Below are 25,068 nucleotides of genomic sequence, written 5' to 3' on the forward strand. Positions count from 1 at the left end.
AGGTGTGGGGAGAAGGGAGCTGAACAGGGAGAGGGAGGAGGTGGCCCCTCCCTCTTGAGGACCCGCCCACCACCCCCTCCTGCTGTCTTGTCTGTCTCAGCTGCTGCGGGCAGGCCAGGGCTGGCCTGATGAGGAGGTGCCACAGATCCTGGCGCAGCTGCCTGACCAGGTAGTGGTGGTGACCTCACCCTCTGACTTATTAGCACTGGTGAACACCATAAAAGTCCTGGCCAAAATAGTGGCAAGTGCCAGAATACAGCTCAATGGCAGTGCCCTGGAGGTGAGATCTCTGAGCCATGGCAGGGGCCGGCTGGGTAGTGTGGGCCGGAAGCTCTTCAGCCCTGGGCACTTCTGTCCCTCTGTATCACCAGGGGCTCTCAGATGGTAGACTTTTCTAGAGTCCAAGAGTCTGCTCCCTGGTCCATTTCTCCTCTTGGATTCCAGTCTCTAAGGTCATGGAATGTAGAGAAGGCCTGATGCTGGGAACACATGGGTGGTCGGGGAAGGCAGAGAGGGGTGTGAAGACATGAGTTTAGAGGCATTCATGCACATGCAGACATGGGTTATGACTCCAACACACGCCCCCAACCCATCCACCCACAAGATACCTCCATGGAGATACTCAAATGTGCTTGGCTTTGCTGGACCCACTTACACCAGCTCTCAGGATAGGCCTCAGTTGGCGACCCATAAGCTGCAGCCAAAAGAATGACCAGAGACAATGACACTACACACCCTTCGTGTTTGGGAATGTGTATCACACATGGGTGCACAGACATGCTGGTGGCCCTCTACTTCAGAACATTGTGCCCTTAACCAATGGGCACCATTCCTAGCTTTACAGATCTAAATGGCCCCCTTAGGATCTGGTGGCCCCAAGGGATGGAGTGGGGAGACCAGTAATCAGACAGAGGGTGGGATGTGCATCAGGAGACCACATGCCAGAAGACGCCCCAGTGGGAGGCTAAACAGCCCTCTTCTTCCCGTCTCCCTTTCGTGGGCCTGTCTTCCTCTCCCTTTTCTCCCCAACCTTGGGTTTTGCACTGAACTAGGAAGGGTGGGTTTGGGGCCTGTAGTTCCCTGCTGAGGGCTCTAGGCCTCATCTCTGTTGTGTGCTGCAGGCTCTGCTGAAAACCACAGACAAGGTCCTTGACATGGACGCCAGTTCCCTGTGGACCACAGCCCGGGCCCAGATCTCCGCAGTGGGCTCCAATCTCCTGCTGGCTGTGGAGACCCTAGCATGCAGTCTGTGCCCACAGGATCACCCCTTCTCCTTCGGCTTGCCCAACGTGCAGCTGCAGACCCAGCTCCTCAGGCCCACACTTCCTTCCGACTATAGAGTCTCCTCCTCTACTCAGCCCATGCTGCAGGCGCACATTCCCAAGCACTCACTGGCCCCACTGGGCCATAATGGAACCAACGTCAGTGTTACTAGCCTGATGCTGCAAAAACTGGACCACTTTCTGCCTTCAAACTACGGACAAGGGCTGGGGGACTCCCTCTATGCCACTCCTGGTCTGGTCCTTGCCATCTCCATCATGGCAGGTGGCCAGATCTTCAACAAGGCAGAGGTCATCATGGACTTTGGGGACACAAATGGCACCCCTCACTGTGTCTTCTGGGACCACGATCTCTTCCAGGGCAAGGGGGGCTGGTCTGATGCAGGGTGCCAGGTGCAGGCAGCCAGTGCCAGCCCCACCACTCACTGTATCTGCCAGCACCTCACTGCCTTCTCCATCCTTATGTCTAGACACACAGTTCCAAAAAACACCCTCCTGGAGCTGCTGGGTCAGGTGGGCTTGGGGGCCTCCATTGTGGCCCTGCTTGTGTGTCTGGGTGTGTATAGGCTAGTGTGGAGATTTGTGGTGCAGAGCAAAGTTGCCTACTTACGCCATGCGGCCCTGCTCAATGTGGTGCTCTGCCTGCTGGCGGCAGACACCTGCTTCCTCGGAGCCTCGCTGCTTCCTCCAGGGCCCCACAGCCCACTCTGCCTGGCCACCGCCTTTCTCTGTCATTTCCTCTACCTGGCCACCTTCTTCTGGATGCTGGCTCAGGCTCTGATGTTGGCCCACCAGCTACTCTTTGTCTTCCATCAGCTGTCCAGGCACCGAGTACTCTCCCTGATGGTGTTCCTTGGCTACCTGTGCCCGATGGGGTTTGCAGGTGTTACCCTGGGCCTCTACCTACCCCGAGGGCAATACCTGGGGGAGGGGGCATGTTGGTTGGACAAGAAGGGAGGAGTGTTCTACACCTTCGTGGGGCCAGTGCTGGCCATCATGGGTGTGAACGGGCTAGTACTAGCCATGGCCGTGCTGAAGCTGCTGAGACCTTCGCTGTCAGAGGGACCCCAGGTGGAGAAGCGTCAAGCCCTCCTGGGAGTGATCAAAGCCCTGCTCATTCTCACACCCATCTTCGGTCTCACCTGGGCGCTGGGCCTGGCCACTCTGTTAGAGGAAGTCTCCATAGTCCCCCACTACCTCTTCACAGCTCTCAATACCTCCCACGTGGGTGACAAGGTGGTGGCTGTGCTTTTTGCCCTTTTAGACAGTCCCTGCCAGTCCCTTCTCAAGGAGGTATGGTTGTGCAGAAGAAACAGGCTCAGGAATTTTTAAAGGCTTAAGCTTGGATTGCTGTTCCTCCACTGACTAGCTGAGTAACTGTGGACAAATCTCTTTGACCCCTAGTTTTCTCATCTGTAAAATAATCTGGTTTTGTCACTTAAGTCAGGGAATTGTCAGTACCCTATCCTTTGATCCATCTTCTTCGTAACAGTAAGAAAAGCACCTGAAATGGATTCTATGCACCAAGTGGTGCAAATGTACAGAAAACCAAGATGCGGAGCCTCAGGATGTGAATTAAACAAGAGGACAGAGGTTGAAGGAGGAGAGAGAAGGAATTGGCTCTGATTTCTTCCTCCTTGACTAACTGATCCTCATCCCTCTTTTCAGGGTGTCTTCATCTTATTGTTCGGCTGCCTCATGGACAGGAAGGTGAGTCTGCCCACCTACCCCAGCCTGACCTGCATGCATCCAAAGGCCGGGACTTTGGCTGGCATAACGGCAATCCCCTCTCCTACAGGTTCAAGAGGCTTTGCGCAAACATTTTTGCCGCTCCCAGCCCCCCAACTCCACCATCTCCCTGGTGAGTTGCTGGCTTTAAAGCCTCACTTTTCCCCGAGAGCAGAGCAAAGTAGATGTTCCACAGCCTTCCACGGAGGAGATGGGGACAGCCAGACGCCAAGAGAAGATTGGGGTTGTATTTCAGGAGGAACATGTTTCAGGGTCAAGCTCTCCTACGATGGAGAATGCAGCCCAGTCTGAGCAGACTCAGGTTCCTGGGCTCCTGATTATAACCTGGACTCCTAGTGACTCTGGATTTTCCCCTGGTTTCTCCCTCCGAGAATCTGCCTCCAGTTAGCAGGGGAAAGGTAGGATCGGTTTGCATGAGAGTCACTGTAGCTGGGAGCAAAGTTCCTAGGATTTCTGCTGCCCAGGCAGGAGGACAGGTGAGAATGTACAAATGGATACAACCCCGTCAAAAGGAGCGTTGGCAGTAGTAATCACTGCCCTGTAATTGGGCCTTCCCATGCCTTCCTAGGCCACAAATGAAACCTACATCCCATAACACAGCAAAGGAAGAAGTGAAGAAACCGGTGAGGATGAGGCTTTCTCAGGAGCAGTGTGAGAAGCACGGAGTGAGGATGAGTGTACAAAGGGCTTTCCAGCAGAGCTCTACAAAGAAAACGCCTCTTCATATACCCGCCCTGACCCACAGGGTGGAGAACAGCCTTCTCCAGGTGGACATTCCCAGGTGAGCTGAAGGAGTGTGGAGGCCTCGGAGAGAAGACGGCATAGCATCTTCTACTGCCTTCCCAGAAAGCTGCAGTGTCACCACCACCACCCCTTGACTCAGTTCACTCTGAAAATTCCTTTTCACACTAGCATTATTTTTAGATAGCCTGAAAAACCCATGTTGTGGAGGAAATGCCATTGGTGGGTCTGGTAACCGGAGGGGAGAGGAGCCCACAGAGGCTTCAGGGCGAGCTTTTTCACAGGAAAGACAAAAGTTTTGAGTGACCCACATATGATGACAGAGTCGAGGTGTGTCCTTGAAGCCACCAGGATGAGTCCTGGCCAACGCTCTGAACCCTTCCTGGCCCCAGAGCTCAGCCCTTGGGAAAGATAGGCTTCTGTTTCCGTTAGTCACACTCATTTTTCTCATTTACCTGTCCCCACCCTTGAACTATCCAAGCAAGAAAAGCATGGAAAAACTAGCTAAAGTGAACTAATGAATAAGCATGGCTTTTCTGTAAAAATAATTAACAGATATCAAAGTTCAAAATAATTGCAAGTAAAACCTGTCTTAACAGTTTTCATTATTCAGTGATTTCTTTTCTCATTATTTCTTCCCTATAATTACAAAGAAAGGATGGCTTAATTGACAGGAATTCTGATCTTCCAGACACTGGAGGCAAAGGGCAGAATTTGGTTTGTTTCTTTTCAAAATTTAGGAAAAGGTGAAATTAACAGATCCCTCTTTCTTTAACCTCTATGAAACACATTAATCCAAAATGTAAGTTTCATAGAGGTATGCTTGTATGTAAAGTTACTGATACCAGCACAATTTTAAGAATGTGGTATAAATTTTAAAGTAGAAAGTTATCACAGATGGCCAGGAATTATGAAGAAAAGATGACAAATATTGACATTTAAAAGTGACAGGATCAGGGGAGAGTATAGCTCAAGCACTAGAGCACGTGCTTAACATGCACAGGGTCCTGAGTTCAATCCCCAGTACCTGCTCTAAAAATAAGTAAACCTAATTACCTCCCCCACCCCTGCCAAAATAAAATAAATAATGCAATGATAAATAAAAGTGACAGGATCAAGCTAAGGCTAGATATAGAGAAGAAATATTTAAGAAAAGACTTTAGAGGGCATCAAGATGCCTAGATGGATTAACTTATGGAATCTGAAAGAGGATGATGACAGGGTTCTGAAAAATTTTTTAACTAGATAAATAAAAAAAATTCTGATTAATGAGTCTTTAATTATAGAATTCATGGATTTTTTAAATAAAATGGAATAGGGGTGTTTTCTTTTGAAATAGAAAGTGATAATGCTAACTAAAAGTGGTAAATGCCATTGAAAACATTTTTCTTACACATGCTATACCTCCACTTAATGATTTGTGTGATTTGTATTGTGTATGAACCAGCCCAACTATTTCTCTAAATGGATTCAGTCATTCTTTCAAGTAGAAGGTACCAACTCACCAGGACCACTGCAAGGTTTCTGTGCCTCGTACTTGTTCCAGCCCCCATGGGAGGCAGCAGCTACTCAATCAGTGGGGGCTTTGCCTTTGCTGGTTTCCCTGACAACAGAGTCTGTCTCAATTCCACTTTCACTTATATTAATATTTAGTCTTAATATTTTTAATTATCAAACTATATTTTGAAAAATTAAAGTACTAAAGAAGCAGCAGAGATTCCTTTTCTGAGTATGTTTCTGTAGATATATGTATTTTCACTTTCCTCCTCAAATGACTGCACACAATGCATGCTCTGCTGCTAAAAACACACTTTAGAATAGACAAATAAAATGACATTAAGCCCTTGTTCACTTGGCTCTCATCATAGAAAAGGGGGGGAAGGCTCTGGAGGTAAATGTAAGAAAGTGAGATTTAGTAGCAATTCCATTTCTATAAAGATGGCTTAAAGAAAAAGTAAACAAGTGAACAGATAAATGTATAAAGGATGTGCACACTAGTGTGTTTACATCCTCAAAAAAGAGGTACTTAGTAACAACAAATTAGGATATATCTATACAAAGGCATGCTATCTGGTCATTAAAAATGACATACCTACACCTGCTGATATGCAAAAATATTTAGACTACATAGTTAAGTAAAACAAAAGGGTTCCAGAACACCATTATACCAGGCAATTATGTTCCATGTGTCCCTACAAATACATATGCATTAAAAAGGAGAGATATCAAAACATAAACAGTGGGTATCTCTACTTGATTTTTCATTTTCTTCTATTCTATATTGTTTGACTTTTTTTTTTACAATGAGAAGTATTTTTACATTAGAAAAAAATTATTTTCAAAAAGCTTTCCTGAACATTTTATGCATTAAAAAATAGAAACCTGACAAGCAAAGAAACACAAACAAAATACCCCTTGGAACTGACGTTTGTACAGAAGGCTAGAGTACGTTAGGGGTTCCCAGGGAAGCTCTGAACTCTCTTATCTGGAGTTCTGCTCTCGGAATTGTTTGATCACTGACGGTCCTTTAAGCATAAAAGGGAAAAGGGCAACTAGTTGAGTACAGCACTGAGTACAAACACTGTCAACATGTCTAAATGCTGCTTCTGTCTCACAATCATCTATTTCTTTTCAGAATAGTGTCTAATTAACTATTTTTGTCCTTCCATCCCCACACTGTCCCATTTCCTCTCAATCAGTGATCCCTCTTCATTGAGAAAGCACAATATAACAGTTCAGTATCCTCCCAAAACCACAGCAGAAAAAGGCAGAGGGCCTCTGAGTCATCCATTAAAATCTAAGAAAGCCCAGGAGACCATGCTACTACTTTTTATGCCTTGAGAGAGACGGAATTTGAGAAGCTTGGAGAAACAAAACTGAGAAAGGATAGGGGGACATCATAGGCTGAGAAGAATTAGAGTTGTTCTCTCAGGAAAGATGGAAGCAAAGAGATCATCAGACGCAAACATCTGGGGGTCGGGGGAGCGGTGGGGACAGGGTGGGGGAGAGGTTGGGGAGCCAACCTTCTGAAGTTCGAATGAAAAATGAGGACAAATAAAGGTTCCACTCCCAAATGATTATTTGGTGGAACAGAGGGTCTAACTAAAGTTTTACAAGTAAAGAGAGACACTTAAGTTTTGAGATCTTTAAGAACAGCATAACCAGTTTAAGACATTTAAGAACAAACATCAAAGAGGCACCTATAACCACCGCCAAGGGTGATCCTTTGTAGCAGTCATGCTAATGAAGATAACTTGGCTTTCTCTTGTACGTATAGAATGTTTTGAAACAGTACAGAACCTGTGTGCTCCTCCCCAAACCAAATGCACTGTCCCCCACCCAGAGGTAACTTCCGTTCTAATTATTTTCCCTTACCTTAAAAAAAATTTTAATTGTGGTAAAATACACATAAAACTGATCATTTTAACCACTTTTTAGTATACAGGTCAGTAGTGTTAAATAGAGTCACACTGTTGTGCAACCAATCCCCAGAACTCTTTTCACCTTTCAGAACAGAAACTCTATATGCATTAAACAACTCCTCACTCCCCCTCCCCCAACACTTGGCCACCACCATTCTGTCTGTATGAATTTGACCGTTTAAGACATCTGGTATAAGTGAAATTATACAGTATGTCTTTTTGTGACTGGGTTATTTCACTTAGCATAATGTCCTCAAGGTTCATCGATGGTGTAGCATCCCTGGTGACAAGATTGCCTTCCTTTTTAAGTATTTTCACATTTTGTTTACCTACTCATCCATCAATGAACACCTGAGTTGTTTCCAAGTTTTAGCTATTGTGAATAATGCTGTTATGAACACAGATGTAGAAATATCTCTTTGAGACCCTGCTTTCAATTCTGGATATATACCTAGAACTGGAATTGCTGAATCCTATGAATTGTTTGAGGAACTGCTATACGGTTTTCCATGGCATCTGCACATTTTTACATTCCCATCAACAGTGCACAAAGGTTTCAATTTCTCCATATCCTCACCCACACTTGTTATTTTCACGTTTTTTAATAATAGGCATACGAATGGGTGTGAAGTAGCATCTCATTGTAGTTTGATTTGTATTTCCCTAACAATTAGTGATGGCAACTATCTTTGCATTTGCTTATTGATCATTGTATATCTTCTTCAGAGAAATGTCTATTCAAATTATTTGCCCATTTTTAAATTGGGTTTTCTAGTTATTGAGTTGTAGGAGCTCTTTATATATTCTGGATATTAACCCCTTATCAAATATATGAGTTATAAGTACTCAAATGCACAAGACAATGCCAGACTGTTTTCTAAAGTGGTTGTATCAATTTGCACTCTCACCAGCAGTGAAGAGAAAGTTCCTATTGTTCCACATCCTTACTAATGCTTGGTATTCTCAGTTTTGTTCATTTTTGCCAGTCTGGTAGGTATAAAATATCTCATTATGATCTTAATTTGGTTTTTCTTGATTACTAATGAGCATCTTTTCACATTTATTCTCCATTTGTATATAATTTTCTAAAAAAATCTGTTAATATCTTTTGTCATTTTTTACTGAGTTATCTTTCTTCTTAATTTTGTAGGAATTCCGTATATATCCTAGATCCTTTGTGAAATATATCTATATCATGTACATCTTATAAGATACATCTCTATCATATCATGTATATGATATCTATCATATATATGACAGATATCTTTGTAAGATATGTAAGAGACATATATATATGCACATCCTTTTTAAGTTACATCTGTTTCTTTGCCCCATTTGTGGCTTGTCTTTCCACTCTATCATATAAAGAACATTCTTATTTCAACATAGGCCAATTTATAGGTCTTTTCTTTTATGGTAACACTTTAAATGTCTTGTTTAAGAAATCCTCCCTGCCCCAACCTTAGGTCACAGTCGTATTTTTTTCTAAATTTTAAAGTTTTTTTACCTTTTATATTTAACTTACCTAGAGTTGATTTTTGTCATATGTAAATATAATGGTTTAGTGTTAAAAACTTGTATTATATTGAACTTACCAATGAACTCATGGAGAAACGATGCTGGGACTCTCAAATAATCTTTTAAGAGGTTAGCACTTGCTCCCTTGCCCAGTCTGTCCCTGAACTGCAGGATGATTCTGATTGCCAGTAACTTTCATAGACCTAAACAACATTCACATAAATGGTTGCAACTGAGACCTCTGCTTCTTCAAATCACTAGCACACATGTCACTTAATACACTTTGGTTGTCAAAAATTGAGAGGATTTTTACTATGTTGATTAAATTTTAAAAATCTCTTTATACTTCATTAAACCTGGAAAACAGAAGCATCTCCAAACAGTGATATATTTACTTCAGTTGGGCAACAGGGGAAAAAAGTATTATTCTAAAGCAGGACCTTCTTTATGTTCCTAACAGCCTCATGGTTGAATAAAATGGTTAGAAGTTACAAATGAATAATCAAAAGCAAAATTTGTTCCTAAGCCAACAGAGCAACCTTTTACCTCTATGAAAAAATAAGGCAAACAGTTCTCTAATACTTTTCCCCTTCATTAAGGTTAACCAATATGGTATCTATATATCTAAACATTTACTGTAAGTTTTCAGTGATGTTTAGACCCTGAATTATCTTTCCATAATTAAGTTAATTTAGGCACATTGGTCTGTATTTTATAGAAAACATTTATCTTTGGGTAACAAGTAAGAATGAGTTATAATTTGCAAATGATACAAAGATGATTCCAAATCTCAGCTAATCTCTCCCCTACTGCAATTACTCATAATAGAGACCAAACATAATTGCTTAAACTTATCACTGTGAGAGATTCTGGTGACTAAGAAATCCCTGAAAGAGCAGTAAGCCATGATTATTGGAAAGCTCAGAACACTGGCAAGGCTTAATTGCAAAGTATTTAACAGAAGGCCACAAATTTCGTTTTCCTTAAGGACCTAGGAACTACAGATGTCACTGAGTAATGCATTGAAATGGCATTGCCTAGGGTGAGTGTTGCAGAGAAACTCCAGGTCACCTCTTCTTGATCTATTATTTTGGATAAGCTTCCACTATCATGGCATGGCCCTGTAAAGGGAAAAAAAAAGTTCAGTGAGAACAATGAAAAGCAGTGAATCTGGCAGTACAGAGGCAGCAGAGAACAACGGGGACAATGAGGCTTTGGAGTTTACTCCTGGCTCTGCCATTCAAACCCCGTGTGTTCTTGAGAAAGTTATTAGCCAATCTGAACCTCAGTTTCCTGCATAAAATGGGGCTCATGGTGCCTACTTCACAGTGTTTTCATGAGCATTAAATTAGATAGCATACGACGTGTGTGCGCACACACACATAATATACGCATCGGAGTCTGGTAGAGTCTGATTCCCAGTAGATACACTGTGAGTGGCTGCAATTAAAATGAGAAGCCAGGGGGCCTTTTTAGCATACAAAAAGACACGTGATGCAGTGAATGCCAACAAAACTAAGCTTCTAGATGAGAAAACTGAGGCTTTGAAAAGTTAAATTACTCATCCAAATCCACAGAGCTAGTAAGCAACAGGGCCAGGATTTGAAACCAGATGATTCCAAAAACCTGGTCTCTTCTTCGCTAGTCTATGCCAGTGAAGATGATCTGAGGGCCCTCAAAGCTAAAAAGGTAGAAAATCCCTCCCCCGACACTATGCACAGTGCCATGTACTCATTATCTCCCTAGTTTAAACCTAGAATAGAAATTTATGATTCCGTGAGTCTAAATCCTATCTGATAATCATAGTCATTCTATCTTTTGGACTACCACCAAACTCGTTAACAGCCTAAATAATCTCCCTGCTTCTAGATTCAATTCAATCCCCACAAATGTTTATTAAGCAACTATATTTATAAGGCACCAAGCTGAACACTGTACAAAGATTTGCTACATGGTCTCTGTCCTCAATCTAATATACACTCTAGTTCAAAACAGACTGTTAAACGCCTCGATAGAGGCACCAAGCAAACAAAAGAACGGGGATGGGGAGGTATGACTGACCTGCGGTTGTCCTAGAAGGAACCATGGTAAGGAGAATATTCCTTCACTTGTTTTATTTAAAATGTGTTGTTTTCATGTTCCAAATCTTGTATATCACTCTGAATAACTGGGGGTGACTCTGCCCCCTACCCTCCCCAATGGACATTTAGCAATGTCTGGAGATATTTTTGGTTGTTCCAACTGTGTGTATATAGTGAGGGACGGGGCAGTTTGGTACTGGTCTCTAGTGGGTATTGACTATATTAAACATCCTACACCACACAGCACAACCCCCCACAACAAAGAACTATCTGGTCCAAAAACGTTAACAGTGCCAAAGCTGAGAAACCCTGCTCTCGATCCACAATGGTGGATTCCTCCTTGATTTCATCATGTTTGTATCGCTCATTTGGCTCCTGATGAAACAATGCCAAGTTTAATCTAGTTTCTAAGATGCATCATCTCTCTCCTCACTATCCTGTAAACTTCTAAAAAAATAATAATAATACTGGGTATTATTCTTTGTTCATCCACAAAAGCATCTAGTATTAATACTCTAAAGTGCTAGATAAAAAAATTAGGGAACACTCAAAACCAAAGGACACTAACCTACATGGACTATGCACTAGTCACTGCCCTTGTTTAAGGCTGGCATAGGAAGACAAGCAGGAGGGCTCCAGTCCTAACTGACAGTGGTTTTCTATAAATGAAGTTACACAGATTAGGAAATGCTTTTGACGGTGAAGTCTAAAATATTCCAACTTAAAAATAACTGACCCCTTGCTTCTTCAAAGTCTCTGAGGAAAAGCCATAAATAAAGGCTTTTAAATGTAAGATGTTTATACTTTTACATATCTTATTTATTTATCTTGATTAGTAACAGAAAGTTTCTGTAATCTGGAGAAAAATCAAATCTGTTTCCATCAGGGTTAAAAAAAAAGGTTACAGCCAGCCTTCCTTTTGGATTTTATTTCCACAGTGACATGCTATAGCAGGTAGGAAGTTGTGTCTGTAACACAAGTAAAGCAGATAGAAAAAGCCTAAAGAAAAACATAATTTCCTCCAGCTAAATAGCAATAAGTTATCCAGAGGTAAATTAATTCTCCATTAAAGTATAGTTCAGTTCTCAAGAAAGTATACCTCTTGGAGAGATTTTATAGACAAGGTCTCATGGTGACTAGATAAATGAATAAAATTTTATTATTAAAGGAGAAAATACATCAAAGTGTGAATAATGACAGTGTCTGATGAGGGGATTACAGAAGATTCTAATTTTTTTCTACATACTTATTTTGTATTTTCTGTGATTTCCATAATGAGTGTGTATTACTTTTATGAACAAAAAATGTAAACAATATTTTAGGGAAAAGAAAAGCTTGGATTTAAATAAAATCTTCCCTCCAAAGTACTATCAGAATTAAAATTGTACCCTATTCCCCCCAAAATGGGCTGTTTTCTTTTTCCTGGTTCTCTGCCATCAGAAAAATTGCTCTAAGAATGTTTCAAACTAAACTAAATCAAACATTCATGGATGAGTTTGTTTCCAAGAAAATGACTTTCTAGAAGCTCCTATGGAGCTTCTGGGACATACCTGCCCTCCAGCTGCACAGGCGGCAACTAAACCATACTGGCCTCCTTCCTTCCGTAATCTGTTGGCAGCTGCCATGACCAACCGACAGCCAGTGGCTCCAAATGGGTGTCCCAAGGACAGTGATCCACCCCAGTTGTTAAACTTCTCCAAGGGAGGCACTCCAACCTGGCTCCCACAAAAACAGGCACAAATGTAAAGGTGAGTTTACCTAAGAAAACATCAGAGTGGTGAACAACAGACAATCTAAAATTTTGCTTTTATTTTATCTCAAGAATTTCTAGGGCTATTTTCCAACTAAGAAACAGATACATGTAATGAAAGACGTAATTTTTCATAAGAAAAAGCTTTCCTCTTCATATTTTTATTAGAAGGTAACAAAGCTCCAAATGTTAAAGTGCTTTTGAAATTCAAGCATTTTTTTTAACTTTATTTTTTGGGGAGGAAGTCATTAGGTCTATTTATTTATTATTAGTTCTTTTTTTTTTTTTAATGGAGGTACTGGGGGATTGAACTCAGGACCTCCTGCATGCTAAGCATGTGCTCTACCATTTGAGCTATATCCTCCTTCCCCAAGCATATTTTTAATCAGAAACTTACCTTGGCTTTTCTATTCATGTAGTTTTGTGCAAACCAGTCAGAATCCATGGCTTTTAAATTAGCCAAAATCTGACCCTAGAAGTGATAATAACTCAGTAAGAACCCTGTTGGTAACATCCTTTGAGGATTTCTTTTACACATGAGATTGTCTAACTCTAAAGTTGAGCAAATTTTTAACTCAGTCTTCATTGAAAATCTCTTAAAGAAAAAAATCTGGTACTTTTGAAGGGCCTCTAAGAGATAGCCTCAAAAGGTGCACTTTTCAACTCTGTATGTGTGGCCCTGGATTCCTCCCCTCATGCCCCTCCCAGCAGCATATATCAGTACTTCAAATATTAAGCTCCACTCCAGTTTTACTCATATTATAAACGATGCCTTGCTCTCTCCCACAAACACAGACTACAATTTTTATGATTATAGTCCCTTGCTATGTGTCTTTAAAGTGACTTACTGAGAAAGCTTCATGAAATTCAAAAGCATCAATATCATTCAATGTTAATCCTGCCTTTTCTAGAACTTTTGGAGTAGCATATGTTGGTCTGAAAAGAAAAAAATTGATGACATGTTAAAATGCTAATTTTTAACGTAAGAGCTCCTTCACAGTCTCCAAACTGAGTTTTATATAATTATTAGAATGTCCTCCACTCATTCACTGATTCTACTGTAGAAATATAAAGTGCCAGTGATACAACAGTGAACTGAACAGACATGGCCTCTGACTTTGCAGGTGATATTCTAGATTCAGAGAAACAGAATATAAGCAAGTCAACAATGAAAGAGAAGGACAAACTAATAATGTGAAGAGTTAGAAGAACACAGACTTCGAAGGGCACAGCATAAGCATGGGCATGGCAAGTTAAGGGACATAATGGAGGCCAGTTAGGGTGAGCCTTGTGAGGGAGGGGGAGTAGTCCAAACATTAGGAGCTTTTTATAAAAAGCTGTTCTGAAGACTGTGTAGCAGAGTGTGTGGCAATATGAAAAAAAATACTTATGACAGCTTAATATAAAGAATACAAAGCTATATACATAAGTAGAAAAGTATAGTAAAAGTGGAAAAGAATCCAAAACTATAAAATGATAAACCAACACAAAGGATTATTATTATTTAAAAAAAGTCAACACACAAACCAATTATGAACTCCGGGCTCAACGTACTTTAAAATCTATGTAATAATGTGGGTAACCAAATACTTCTGATTATAATCCAAGGATATGCATTGCTACCTACCCAAGTAAAAGCTGATCTTTTGGATCCTGAGACACATACACAAAATCCCTAGATTAAAAAAAATAGAGGGGTTAGTTTCAGTAATAAAGAAAAGAAACCAGAGGCAATTTATTTGAACATGACTTTACCTCAAATATGCCTTCGGCTTATAGCCCATGGCCAGAGCTTTTTCCTCTGCCATAATCAGCACTGCAGATGCACCATCCGTCTGAAATGTCAACCAAACAGCAATACTAAATTCCTCAGTCTGCCCAGAGGTCTTTCTACAGCCATCTTTTATGCTGTTCCTGAATCTAATTATACAGTGATTCTAATACAACAAAACCTTTCCAATTTCTCCATCATTAAATCATAATTCAAACACACACAGTGACCCATTTTTGGAGGATGAAAGTAGAAGAGCCTGTTCAAAAAGCACCATAATTATCAAAACGGATGAGGCAGACAGGCAACTCTAGAAATATGCATTGATAATAAACAACCGAAAAGTTTTTTGCTGTTGGTGCAGAATATGAGGAATTTTGTCAATTAAAATAATCTCAAAAAAATGTCCTATTTACTGATTTACTTTCACATTTTCTGGACTGTTTCTCAGCTGCTTCCTGCCTGTGGTTCCAAGATGACTTCCTTCTATTGAGACTGTATAACAAGCAGACTGGTGGGAGAAGGAGAAACAGGCAGACAGCTGAGAACATAAGAACCATGGTCTTCTTCTCTGGACACACCCCATGTGTTTTTTTCCAACTGACAGCTAAGGGGATAAAGAGGTAGTCCTTCACCATTTCATTGCTTCAAAAGAAAGAGATGAAAAAAAAATCCAAAATTCCAAAGGAAAGGAACTACTCTCTAGAGTTTGAAAATCAAAACAATTTCACCACATTAGGCTGTATTTTTTATAACTCAGTAACCTTGCAAAGGCTATGGTGCCACTACCAACAGGGCAGCCATAAAGTCTGGAATCACAGGTGACTTATACATAATAAATGGTTTAAGAGCATCACATTAATAATATATTCAATGTGCACAAAATTGCAATGAATGTGGTACACTAAGAACATTTCTGAAAATCCACAGATCTATGATGCATCGCCTCTGATGATTTGTGTTGCTGATTTTCAAGGTATAAACCAGCACACCTCAGAAATAATCGAGGGGGTTCATATCTGTCAAGAATGTAGCCCAGGCCATATGGCCCTATCATCCAATTTGGTTTTGGAAACCATCATCTAACTGGTCCTTCATCACTCAGGCTTTACAGAGTGGTTTACCACCCAGCTGGAACCACCCCAGGTACCCTTCCCCTAGCTCAGGAGCAGGCATTAAATTGTCACTTATGAAGGTCAAATATGTCAAACATTTGCCTATCCTTCTAGACTTTATGTCCAGGTAGGGGAGTTATATTGTAAAAGAAATACTGACCAGATGAACTACATCCAGAAGACCACACCCAAGGTGGAACAGAAGGGAAACCACATCTTACAAGCCTAATCAATAGGGATGTTTAATTGAAGAGGAGGAAAAAGGAAAAAAAAAAACCGAGGAAGGATATAAAGCTACTAGAAGATAGTAAAATCACACCCAAAAAATGAGGGTAGAATTATTCCATGATGCTTATAGGAAAGTAACCCGGGGGTCAGTAGAAAGCATCATTTTCTAACTATCAGAGCTAGAAGAGGTATTTTGTCACTCTCCTGGCCTACTTTCCAAGTCTTAACACGACTCCCCAAATTTATATCCTATATTCCAACCATGCTTTTCTCCAAAGGAATTCTTGTTCCTATAACTCTGATTTTGCATTTGCTGTTCTCTTTGCCTAGGATGCCTTTTTACACTTCTTCAATTGGCTTGTACTCTTTCTTTAAGATTCGCTGCTCAACTGTTACTGCCTCTAAGAAGCCTCTCTGACTCACCCATGTATGTATCTTCTCCAACAGCCTATGCTTACAGCCATCACAGAACTTTCTCACTATATTACAATCAACTGCTCTCTTTATCTCCAGTGCCAAGCATAGGCAGCCAGTTTTCTGACTGGTGAAGTGCCTGAAGAGAACAGCTTTTTGTATCAGAACAGTGGCTGGAACAGGTGACTTCAATGGCTTTAAAAACCATGACTTTATTTCAATATTATCTTTGTAATGAGTAACTATATTTTTAAACTTCTATTCATAATACACACAAATGCGTCTATCTTGGGCTTTTCTATTGAGAGTACACAAATATAACAGTCACTAGTGAACACATAGAGCACACATAGCTACCAGAAAGGAAGAATTTGCAGCTGTCACTGTGCCATAGGGCTTGATGAATGCAGGTTTTAGTTTGGCCATCTGCTCCAGGGAGGAAGGACGAATGCCATTATCTTGGGTAACTGTATCTTTTCCTATAAAGACATGACTTTTTTAACTCTAAGGAACCACAAGCATTATATATATTCTCTAGAGAAATATGCTTGAAAAATTAGATGAACAAATAAAACATAAATCTTACCTAGTCACTAAAAAGAAAGCCGTTTACAGTTGTCAAGATATCAAATTTTGACTAAACTCTTAGAGGACATTGGGAAATAATCTAAATGATTTAATGAAAAAAAAAAGGACATCCTATTTTCTTAAGCTACTCATTCACATTTGGCTATTCTATCTAGAAGACGTATGAATGAAAATTGGCATGCATATAAAGAACTAAAATATATCAGGGATATCTAAAAGGAGACTTTGAAAAAGTTTTCTTTTAAAATGTTTTCCTGTTGTTACAACATAAATTGAAACTTAAGTCCATGTTTAAGAATAAAGGCTCAACAACAATCACATGAAAAGATGCTCAACATCACTAATTGTTAGAGAAATGCAAATCAAAACTACAATGAAATATCACCTCACACCAGTCAGAGCGACCATCATTAAAAAGGCTACAAACGATAAATGCTGGAGACAGCGTGGAAAAAAACGAACCCTCTCTACATTATTGGTGGGAATGCGGTTTTGTGTAGCCACTATTGAGGACAGTACGGAGGTTCCTTAAAAAACTAAAAATAGACTTACCATATGATCCAGCAATCCCACTCCAGGGCATATACCCAGAGAAAAATATACTTCAAAAAGACACCTGCACCTCAATGTTCATAGCAGCACTATTTACAATAGCCAAGACATGGAAACAAACCAAATGTCCATCAACAGATGACTAGATAAAGATGTAGTACATATATAAAATGGAATACTACTCAGCCATAAAAAGAATAAAAGAATGCCATTTGCAGCAACATGGATGGAGACAGTTATTCTAAGTGAAGTGGGCCAGAAAGAGAAAGAAAAATGCCATATGATATCATTTACATGTGGAATCTAAAAAAAAAAAAAGGACACAAATGAACTAATTATTATTTATAACTTAGATGATTGATTTCTTGAATATGTTTAGCACATATGACTGTCCTTTATGATTGGATTACTACATTCTGTTGATTCTTATTTTGTGGTTGGCTTCATATTCCTCTGATAACTATGTAAGTTTAAAAAGCTAAAGCTCTAATCTGTTCTTAGAAACAATGATCAGTACATACATGTAAACTAAAAAACATGTGTGCAGTATAATGTATATATGTATTTACATACAATATAATATATATATGCAAACTGTAATAACTCTACCTAATAAAACTGAAAAAGAAAAAAAGTAAATGCTGAGTTCTCATCACAAGGAAAAACTTTTTATTTCTTTCATTTTGTATCTATGTGAGATGATGGATGTTCACTGAACTTATTCCGATATTTATTTCATGTTGTATGTAAGTCAAATCATTGTTTTAAACCTGAAACAGTACTGTGTGTCAATTATATCTCAATAAAATTGGAAGAAAAAAAGAGTAGAGTATGGAAATAGATAAATAAGGTCCTACTATATAGCACAGGAAACTATATTCAATAACTTGTAATAACCTATAATGAAAAACAATTTTATATATATGTTTGTTTAACTGAATCACTATGCTCTACATCAGAAACTAACACAACATTGTAAACCAACTATGCTTCAATTAAAAAAAAAAAGAATAAATGAGACCAAAAAAAAAAAAAAGAATAAAGGCTGAGTATTCTGAAAACAGAACTAACATATCTACCAAGAAGTCATTTGGGGCTTTTTTAGAGTTTTAGGAGTAATTTGGATCTTCCTAACAAGTATCATGAAGCATTCTCCTTTACAAAGTGGAGCAAACTGTTTTACCTGGTACTTTGAACGGCACAATATCAGAAAGGAGTCCTTCCTCTTGTGCCTTCTTGGCCAGGCGGTGTGAGCGCAGCGCGTACTCATCCTGTTCCAGTCGAGAAACAGCAAAGGCAGCAGCCAGTCGGTCTGCAGAGTGGCCCATGGTCTCACTGGTGGAAAACTCAGCCACTGCAGGGAGCTGAGAAAGGAGACACACAGGACCAGGTACACTGGTAACAGGTGCTATACCACACCTAGGGTTACTTGGGAACACTAAAATCTACTAATTAAGAGCAAGACAAAGGAAGCTCTTTGAGAGCACAGCATCTCTAAAAAGGGCTTACGTCTTTTTTTTTCATCTTTACCAAATAATTAACCTTCCCTTGTAACTAACAGAATCTGCAACTATAAGAGTATAACTGAACCCGTGCTGTCTTACCCAACTCTAAATTTTTGCAGACAGATCCTGTGGGATCAAGTCTTTATGTCAGAGCTCCCAAGTCTTACCTCAGGTGACAAGAAATTCAATCTGAATTTAGAGATTAAAGATAGCCGCTGTCCAAGGGTCTTGGCCTTATTAAGATCAAGCATCATTTTCCTCATTTTCCTTGAATGACGAATAGGGACATCGGACATTAACTCTATACCACCTGCCACGACCACATCACACTGGCCAGAAGCAATCAAGCCGACACCTACAGGGCACAGTTCATACAGATATGAGCATCTTTGAAAGAAATTAGCAGGACGTTGATAATTTAAGCTTCTTGATTAAAAAATTGTACAACAGTTATCAGCATTATACAACAATTGTAATTAAGAGTTTTTATCTTTCCAGAGGGATTAAGATAATATTTTAAAATGATTAGAAATACATTCACTGCACTAGAGAAAAACAAGTTTCATTTAGGTCATATGGTCATCAACTTTCAGAAGTATCCATTGGACCAATTCTCAAACAAATCATACTCTAAACCAGAACTTTTGGCATATTTTATATGTTCCCAGCTTAAGTTTCGGTAAAGACTTTTTTCCTATAAAGAGAATTTCAATTTCCACTACAAGGTAGAGAAATTCTGGCTTTCAGATGTAAGGCAGCCCCCCAGCCCGCCCCCTTTATGGCTCCTGGCAAGTATTTTGTTGCTCTAACAGGAAGTGGTCACAGGCTGCGTGGAGTGGAGAATGCCCCTTATCACTGCCTCTGGCTTCATTCCCTGCCACCCGGGAGGTGGACTTGTCAACCTGGTCTTGATGTTACTAAGAGAGCACGTGATTACTGTGTTTCAGGTTTCCCGTCTTTTCACAATTAAGGCTGATGCTACAAAATGTCCCACAGTTTTGCTAAGTTAGGAGAATATGTAACTAATTATAAAAATGTCAAGATGTAGGGAGAAAGTAGAGGAGAGCTGTACCATCAAAAGCAGTGATTTGTCACCATGGTGATGGTGGAGGGAAGAAGGCCACAACCTTTATGGGGAAGTACATATCAGAATCACCCAACTTTAAAACCTAGCAGGTTATAAACTCTTCATGCCTCAAATTCAGAAGCACCCTTCTAGAGACATACCCCTTCACTTAATCCCTGATGTAGCCAGCCACACTACTGGTGGAGAAACTACATGAATGGTTGTGTCCCTCATGTATGGAGAGCAAGAAAAGGTAAGAACTACTATCAAAAACAAAAAAATTTAAATGTTACCTTACTTTTAAAGACACATAAATTCAGAGATCATTTCTTTCTAGTAAGAGGGGTTTTTAATGCTCATAGAAAAGACAAAGGAGAACTAACACGTACTTTCTGCTTTCAAAAAAACATACCTGTGGTCATGGCCTGGTTGGAAGAGATGCAAGCCATGGTGACAGTGTGAGCAGGAGTCTTGTCGGAGAAGCCAGCTCCGAGGGCAGCCTTCAGGAGATACGGTGAGTGAAATGACCACTTATAAAGGAAGTGCTACATGTAAATGATGCTTTAAGCACTACTTCACTGTGTGGTAAATCAGGGAAGGATTTGAGTTTAATATTCCACAGAGAAATATTTAAAATAAAATGAAGGCCATCACAGAAATGGTCTAATTTTTCATTTAGCCAGTAATTCATAAACACACTGCCAAATTCCTTGTAGCTGTTTTCTCGGAGAGTTTACAAGCCTAGGTCCTCTTGTATCTCACCTCATGTCTTTCTTAGCAATGCTTTTCTCAGAGCCTTTAAGGATATCAGCATGCAATTTGATTTTAACTTGTTTAAATTTTCAAATAAACCTAAAGTAAACCTATTAAATATGGTTGACAGAACGATGAAATGTATCATGGGGAGGGGTCCTCGTGACCAGTGTTCCTGCAGTTATGAGGCTTAGTAGTAAAGCAAAAGTCATCAAACATGAAAATAGTTTCTAAAAATTGACCTCTCGTCAACAGCTCCCCACCCAGGTCCCTGCCCACTCTGCAATCTCCACATTCACTGGCTGCCTGACAGCATAGACAGCACACTGGAGACCCAACGCAAAGTCGAACTGGAAAACGTGCCAAGTATGCAGGAGTTGACATCGATGAGAGAAATTTTGGAAAACTGCTTGAGCCACAAGTGAGCCTCTGACAAGTAAGAGTTAGACCAGCTAACAACTGGAAAAGAGAAAACTGGTCAGGGTGATGACATAATCTGTGCTTCAAAAGAGAATAATTTGAGGGGCCTTGTGAAGAACTGAGGCTCTCCATTAATCTGGCAAAAATGGTCTCTGTTATGACGGCACAGTAAAAGTCAAAAATGAAACGGGAACATCTATTACTTTATTAGACTATTTATTGAGGAAAATCTGCTGCCAAAAAACCAATGAGTGCCTGATTCCATTTTTGTTTATGTAAAGAATCAATGTATAGGTGCAGCAATAAAATTTATTTCTGTAATATTAAATTTTAAAAACAAAGCTCTCAACACCCCATCTCATCACCACCACATTTACTATGAAATTCTGGTTCCCATTACAGGAATTCATGTTTACTGGCCTTTTTCTGAACTATTTAACTATCCTCAGAATACAAGATCTATTTCCTATAATTTGGTAAGATAACCATGTTTCCAAAGTCAAGGTTAAAAATGGTTCAATGTTTCTTAACTGATTTTTGCCTTTATACTTATACTACCTGTACTATTTACCATATTCACCATTATTTACCATAATCCAAAGAGGCAGTAATGTGTTACAGTGGTGTACGTGCAACATGATCCTTATCCTGGTCTTTCTAAGTAGGCCTGATACTAAGTGCTGAACACTTCATTGTAAATACTCCCTGGCAACTGCATGTCAGCCTCTCAATGTGAACCAGACCAAAAGGAAGAGAGAGGCCAGCCTCTAGGTGACAGGGAAGGAGGGCACTCAGGTTACACTGGCCTAATCCTCATGAGGTCCTTCCTGGCATGTGTCCTTTGGTCCCAGTTGACTCTCAGGACTGAGGGATCTTTAAATAGAAGTAGTTGCTGGTGAACTCAAGGCAAGCTTAGGTCTAGACAGCACAATGAGAGGAAAGGAGGAAGATGCCTCTTAGTTAAAGCTGGAGAACAGGCAGATATGCTGAGGCTTTTCGCAAGAGCCAGGTTCAAGGGAACTCAGCACCAGAAGCCTTTCAGGATTTCATTATCACATTATTAATACAGAAAACAGGCTCTTAAAAAAATTCTCTAGCTGGTAGCTTTTAGGTTACAAAACAACTTTAGAGAGACATTCTTGAAACCTATTCCTGCAACTTAGCCTTTAGTATCAGTACAGGGCAGGGAGAGGGAATCCACTGCATGTCAACCAATAGCTGACATTTGCATATGCATAAAAAATTTCCAGAAAAAAATTTAGAGAAAAAACCCATTATGGCTTTAATGCTGGGATAGAATAGAAATATAAAGAAAACCAAAACAGATTTAATATTTACTTTTTAAGTGCTTTTATGAGTCATTTTGTTTTTTTCAGAATATAAAAGCTGAAAATATACTATGAATAGCTTGATATACTCACAAAATTGTCCTATTTGATACATTTAGAAGTGTGAAGGTCCAAGGAAAAACAAAAAAACAGGAAGGGAAAAAAAAAACCTTTCCCTGCTCTTAATTCTTTCCTGCCTCCCTGACAATATACAGTAGTTGATTTTTGTGGCCTTTGGTAACACCAGACCTCCAGCATTAACATTTACTGGCAAGTAAAAAGGTGGGGTGAAACAAGTCCTTTCAGTCCTGTTCATCTTCCCTTCTCTTGGCTGACAGTGAAGAAAGTTGCTGCCCTTTCAACTATCCTGAAAACAGTAACATGGCTAGCACAAACCAGAAACAGAGAAAATGCTTAGCACACTGAAATGTGCTTTGTTGCCAACTTTATCCAAATAGTCACTTTCAAATTGAAACAAAGCCCAGAAAATGTGTTTGGACTATTCATTATGAAATTCCTGTAGGACATGCCACAGGAGCTCCAAGGCCTGTCATTATCTCGGTTGCTCAATAAACACTACATGGGGCTTTGCCAACTAGGGTAAAAGTAAACTCCTTAAGTTTTTAATAAAAACTGACCTATGTGTCATCTAGTCAATGAGAACAAATGAACAAGCTAACTCCAATAAAAACTATGTTATGAAATAAGTTCTCTGTAAAATGTTGAAATTTTAAGTTAATTAGAAGCCACACTAACATTACTAAAAGTTACATCAGCCCTACTTTACCATAATCTTTATTTTCCTAAGAGAGAAACAAATTAATATATACCAAAATAAGTCAAATAATTGATTTGATTTATAGTATAGTATAAATATATACTAGTATAGCATGTCATCTGATTTATACTATAGTTCTTTTAAATATGAAATAATTCAAGTAGTAAAATCACATTTAAGTCAAACGTAACTATTTTAGTAACTTTTAGAGTAAACTGTATTAATTAAAATTCAGATTGATTCTCCTAGCAATCTCTTTAAACAACATAAAGTTGGTTTTACTCACCTCCCTAGCCACATTGCTGGTTTTCACTTCCTGTATGACTGTGCCAACGATGATATAATCAACAACATCCTTTGGGACACTGGTCTGATGCAACAAACCCCTGTGAGCAGAAGTCCAAAGCAAAGACTCATTCCACACATTCAAGATAGGATCACAGATCATCCCATAAAACACCACAGTTCTTTAAAAAGGCTAACCTTGAATTTAAAACGGTATCTTTTCCTCAATCTGGCAAGCATGTGGCACTTTATCAATGAAATGAAAAACTGATTTAGAAAGTCAATGTCTGATGCTTAACTGGCAATGAGAAGTTAAAATAGGAAGAATCAAAAATAATTTGGAATGCGGGAGGGGCAACATAGGGCTTGAGGGGGAAAAGGGTTATTATGGGATTATATGAAATTATGTGTGTGGAAGCTTTAAAAATGGTAAAGCACTATAGAATTTAAAGAAGCTTTCAATAAATAAAGATTTTTTAATTAAAAATAATTTGAAATATAATCCATAAAAATTTTGAATCACTATGCTGTACACCTGAAATTAATACACTATTGTAAATCAAGTATACCCCAATTAAAAAATAAAAGAAAAAATTTGATACAGGATAAAATAGATATGTAAGCCAAAGTTTTCAGTCAAAAAGAAAAACAAATAGAAAATTAAAGAGATGAAGTAAAATCCCAGGCATGTTAAATTTGAGTTTCACAATCTAAAGAATATATATTTTTCTTGTTCTGCCCACTGTTAGGGACTAGCAGCACATCTTGAACTCAGACTTGGTTTCTAAATGCCATTTACTAGTAAAGGAATTAGCTTTTTAAAAAATGACTGAGGCCAAGTCCAAGCGCCAGAAACACTCAAAGATGAGATCATATAAAAAACAGGAACAAGGGTATACATACACATTTGTCAAAACTCATCAAACAATCTACTTAAAAACCTGTGCATTTAATGTATGCAAATTATACTCAAAAAACAATATTATACTAAAAAACAAAAGGGACATAGGAGCCAACTTGAAGGAGCTCCCTATGGGATAATCTGAGCTTCAAAAAGAACAGTGACCAAGCTTGGCTATAACACAAATTCATATAAAAATCTGTAAGTCTACATCATTTAAAAGTTAAAAAAAAAAGGGAAAGTGGCTCTTTACAGAAAAATAACAACCAATAAATGTAAGAGAAATGAAAGAATTAGCAAAATCACAATTTTGAAATTTCTAATATAATAACTGACCTAGGCAAAACTTATCAATGCTAACACCATTTGGTCAAAGGCTGTTGGAGAACAAGATGCTCACATGATGCTAAGATATCACTTTACAGATAATTTACTAATTGCAAAGGAAAAAACGTACCTTTATAATACAAAGATCTGGTGGTCTGACCCCCATGACTAGTGGTTGGATTTAGCATTACACACCATGTGCCTCTTGACATGATGCAATACCCATGCAGTTTACTCATGAAGCATTCTTACTAAAAATATGTTTAACCTGAATCTAATCAAGCTCAGAGATCTAACTTCCAGTTTACAGGAAATTCACAGAGGAAAGTTAAATATCACTACGAGGAAACATCCAGAATGTGGGACATTCCACAGGACAGCTGGCCTGGATTTTTCAAAAAGTCACTGTCATAGGTGGGTGGAAGGGAGAATGTCCTCAGTTAAAAGGACTAAAGAGACATATCCATTTGTAATATGAAACTTGAGTGGATCCTGG

The 25,068-nt window shown here is 39.4% G+C and overlaps 2 protein-coding genes across 3 annotated transcripts in view; one reads left to right on the plus strand and one right to left on the minus strand.

The window, feature by feature from the left end:
- ADGRF3 (adhesion G protein-coupled receptor F3) overlaps nucleotides 1-5,039 on the plus strand; it is a 30,126-nt gene extending 25,087 nt beyond the window's left edge. The window contains exons 6-10 of the mRNA XM_072938074.1: nucleotides 101-280; nucleotides 1,122-2,504; nucleotides 2,949-2,990; nucleotides 3,079-3,141; nucleotides 3,598-5,039. Of these exons, the coding sequence (XP_072794175.1) occupies nucleotides 101-280; nucleotides 1,122-2,504; nucleotides 2,949-2,990; nucleotides 3,079-3,141; nucleotides 3,598-3,624 (1,695 nt within the window). The 3' untranslated portion in view covers nucleotides 3,625-5,039. The remainder of the gene's footprint in view (nucleotides 1-100; nucleotides 281-1,121; nucleotides 2,505-2,948; nucleotides 2,991-3,078; nucleotides 3,142-3,597) is intronic.
- A 2,149-nt stretch (nucleotides 5,040-7,188) lies between these two features.
- HADHB (hydroxyacyl-CoA dehydrogenase trifunctional multienzyme complex subunit beta) overlaps nucleotides 7,189-25,068 on the minus strand; it is a 32,454-nt gene continuing 14,574 nt past the window's right edge. Inside the window, exons 6-16 of one of the 2 annotated variants that reach the window (XM_006197179.4) lie at nucleotides 23,346-23,445; nucleotides 20,193-20,280; nucleotides 18,882-19,069; nucleotides 18,393-18,573; nucleotides 16,427-16,548; nucleotides 14,297-14,376; nucleotides 14,169-14,216; nucleotides 13,390-13,477; nucleotides 12,939-13,013; nucleotides 12,342-12,506; nucleotides 7,189-9,831 (exon numbers count right to left, since the gene is read on the minus strand). In XM_006197179.4, coding sequence (XP_006197241.1) covers nucleotides 9,796-9,831; nucleotides 12,342-12,506; nucleotides 12,939-13,013; nucleotides 13,390-13,477; nucleotides 14,169-14,216; nucleotides 14,297-14,376; nucleotides 16,427-16,548; nucleotides 18,393-18,573; nucleotides 18,882-19,069; nucleotides 20,193-20,280; nucleotides 23,346-23,445 — 1,171 coding nt within the window. In that variant the 3' untranslated portion in view covers nucleotides 7,189-9,795. Of the gene's footprint in view, nucleotides 9,832-12,260; nucleotides 12,507-12,938; nucleotides 13,014-13,389; nucleotides 13,478-14,168; nucleotides 14,217-14,296; nucleotides 14,377-16,426; nucleotides 16,549-18,392; nucleotides 18,574-18,881; nucleotides 19,070-20,192; nucleotides 20,281-23,345; nucleotides 23,446-25,068 lie in introns of those variants that run through there. The other variant, XM_015242197.3, reaches the window with a different exon arrangement.

Source organism: Vicugna pacos, chromosome 15, assembly GCF_048564905.1.
Source record: "Vicugna pacos chromosome 15, VicPac4, whole genome shotgun sequence".
NCBI classification, from domain to species: domain Eukaryota; kingdom Metazoa; phylum Chordata; class Mammalia; order Artiodactyla; family Camelidae; genus Vicugna; species Vicugna pacos.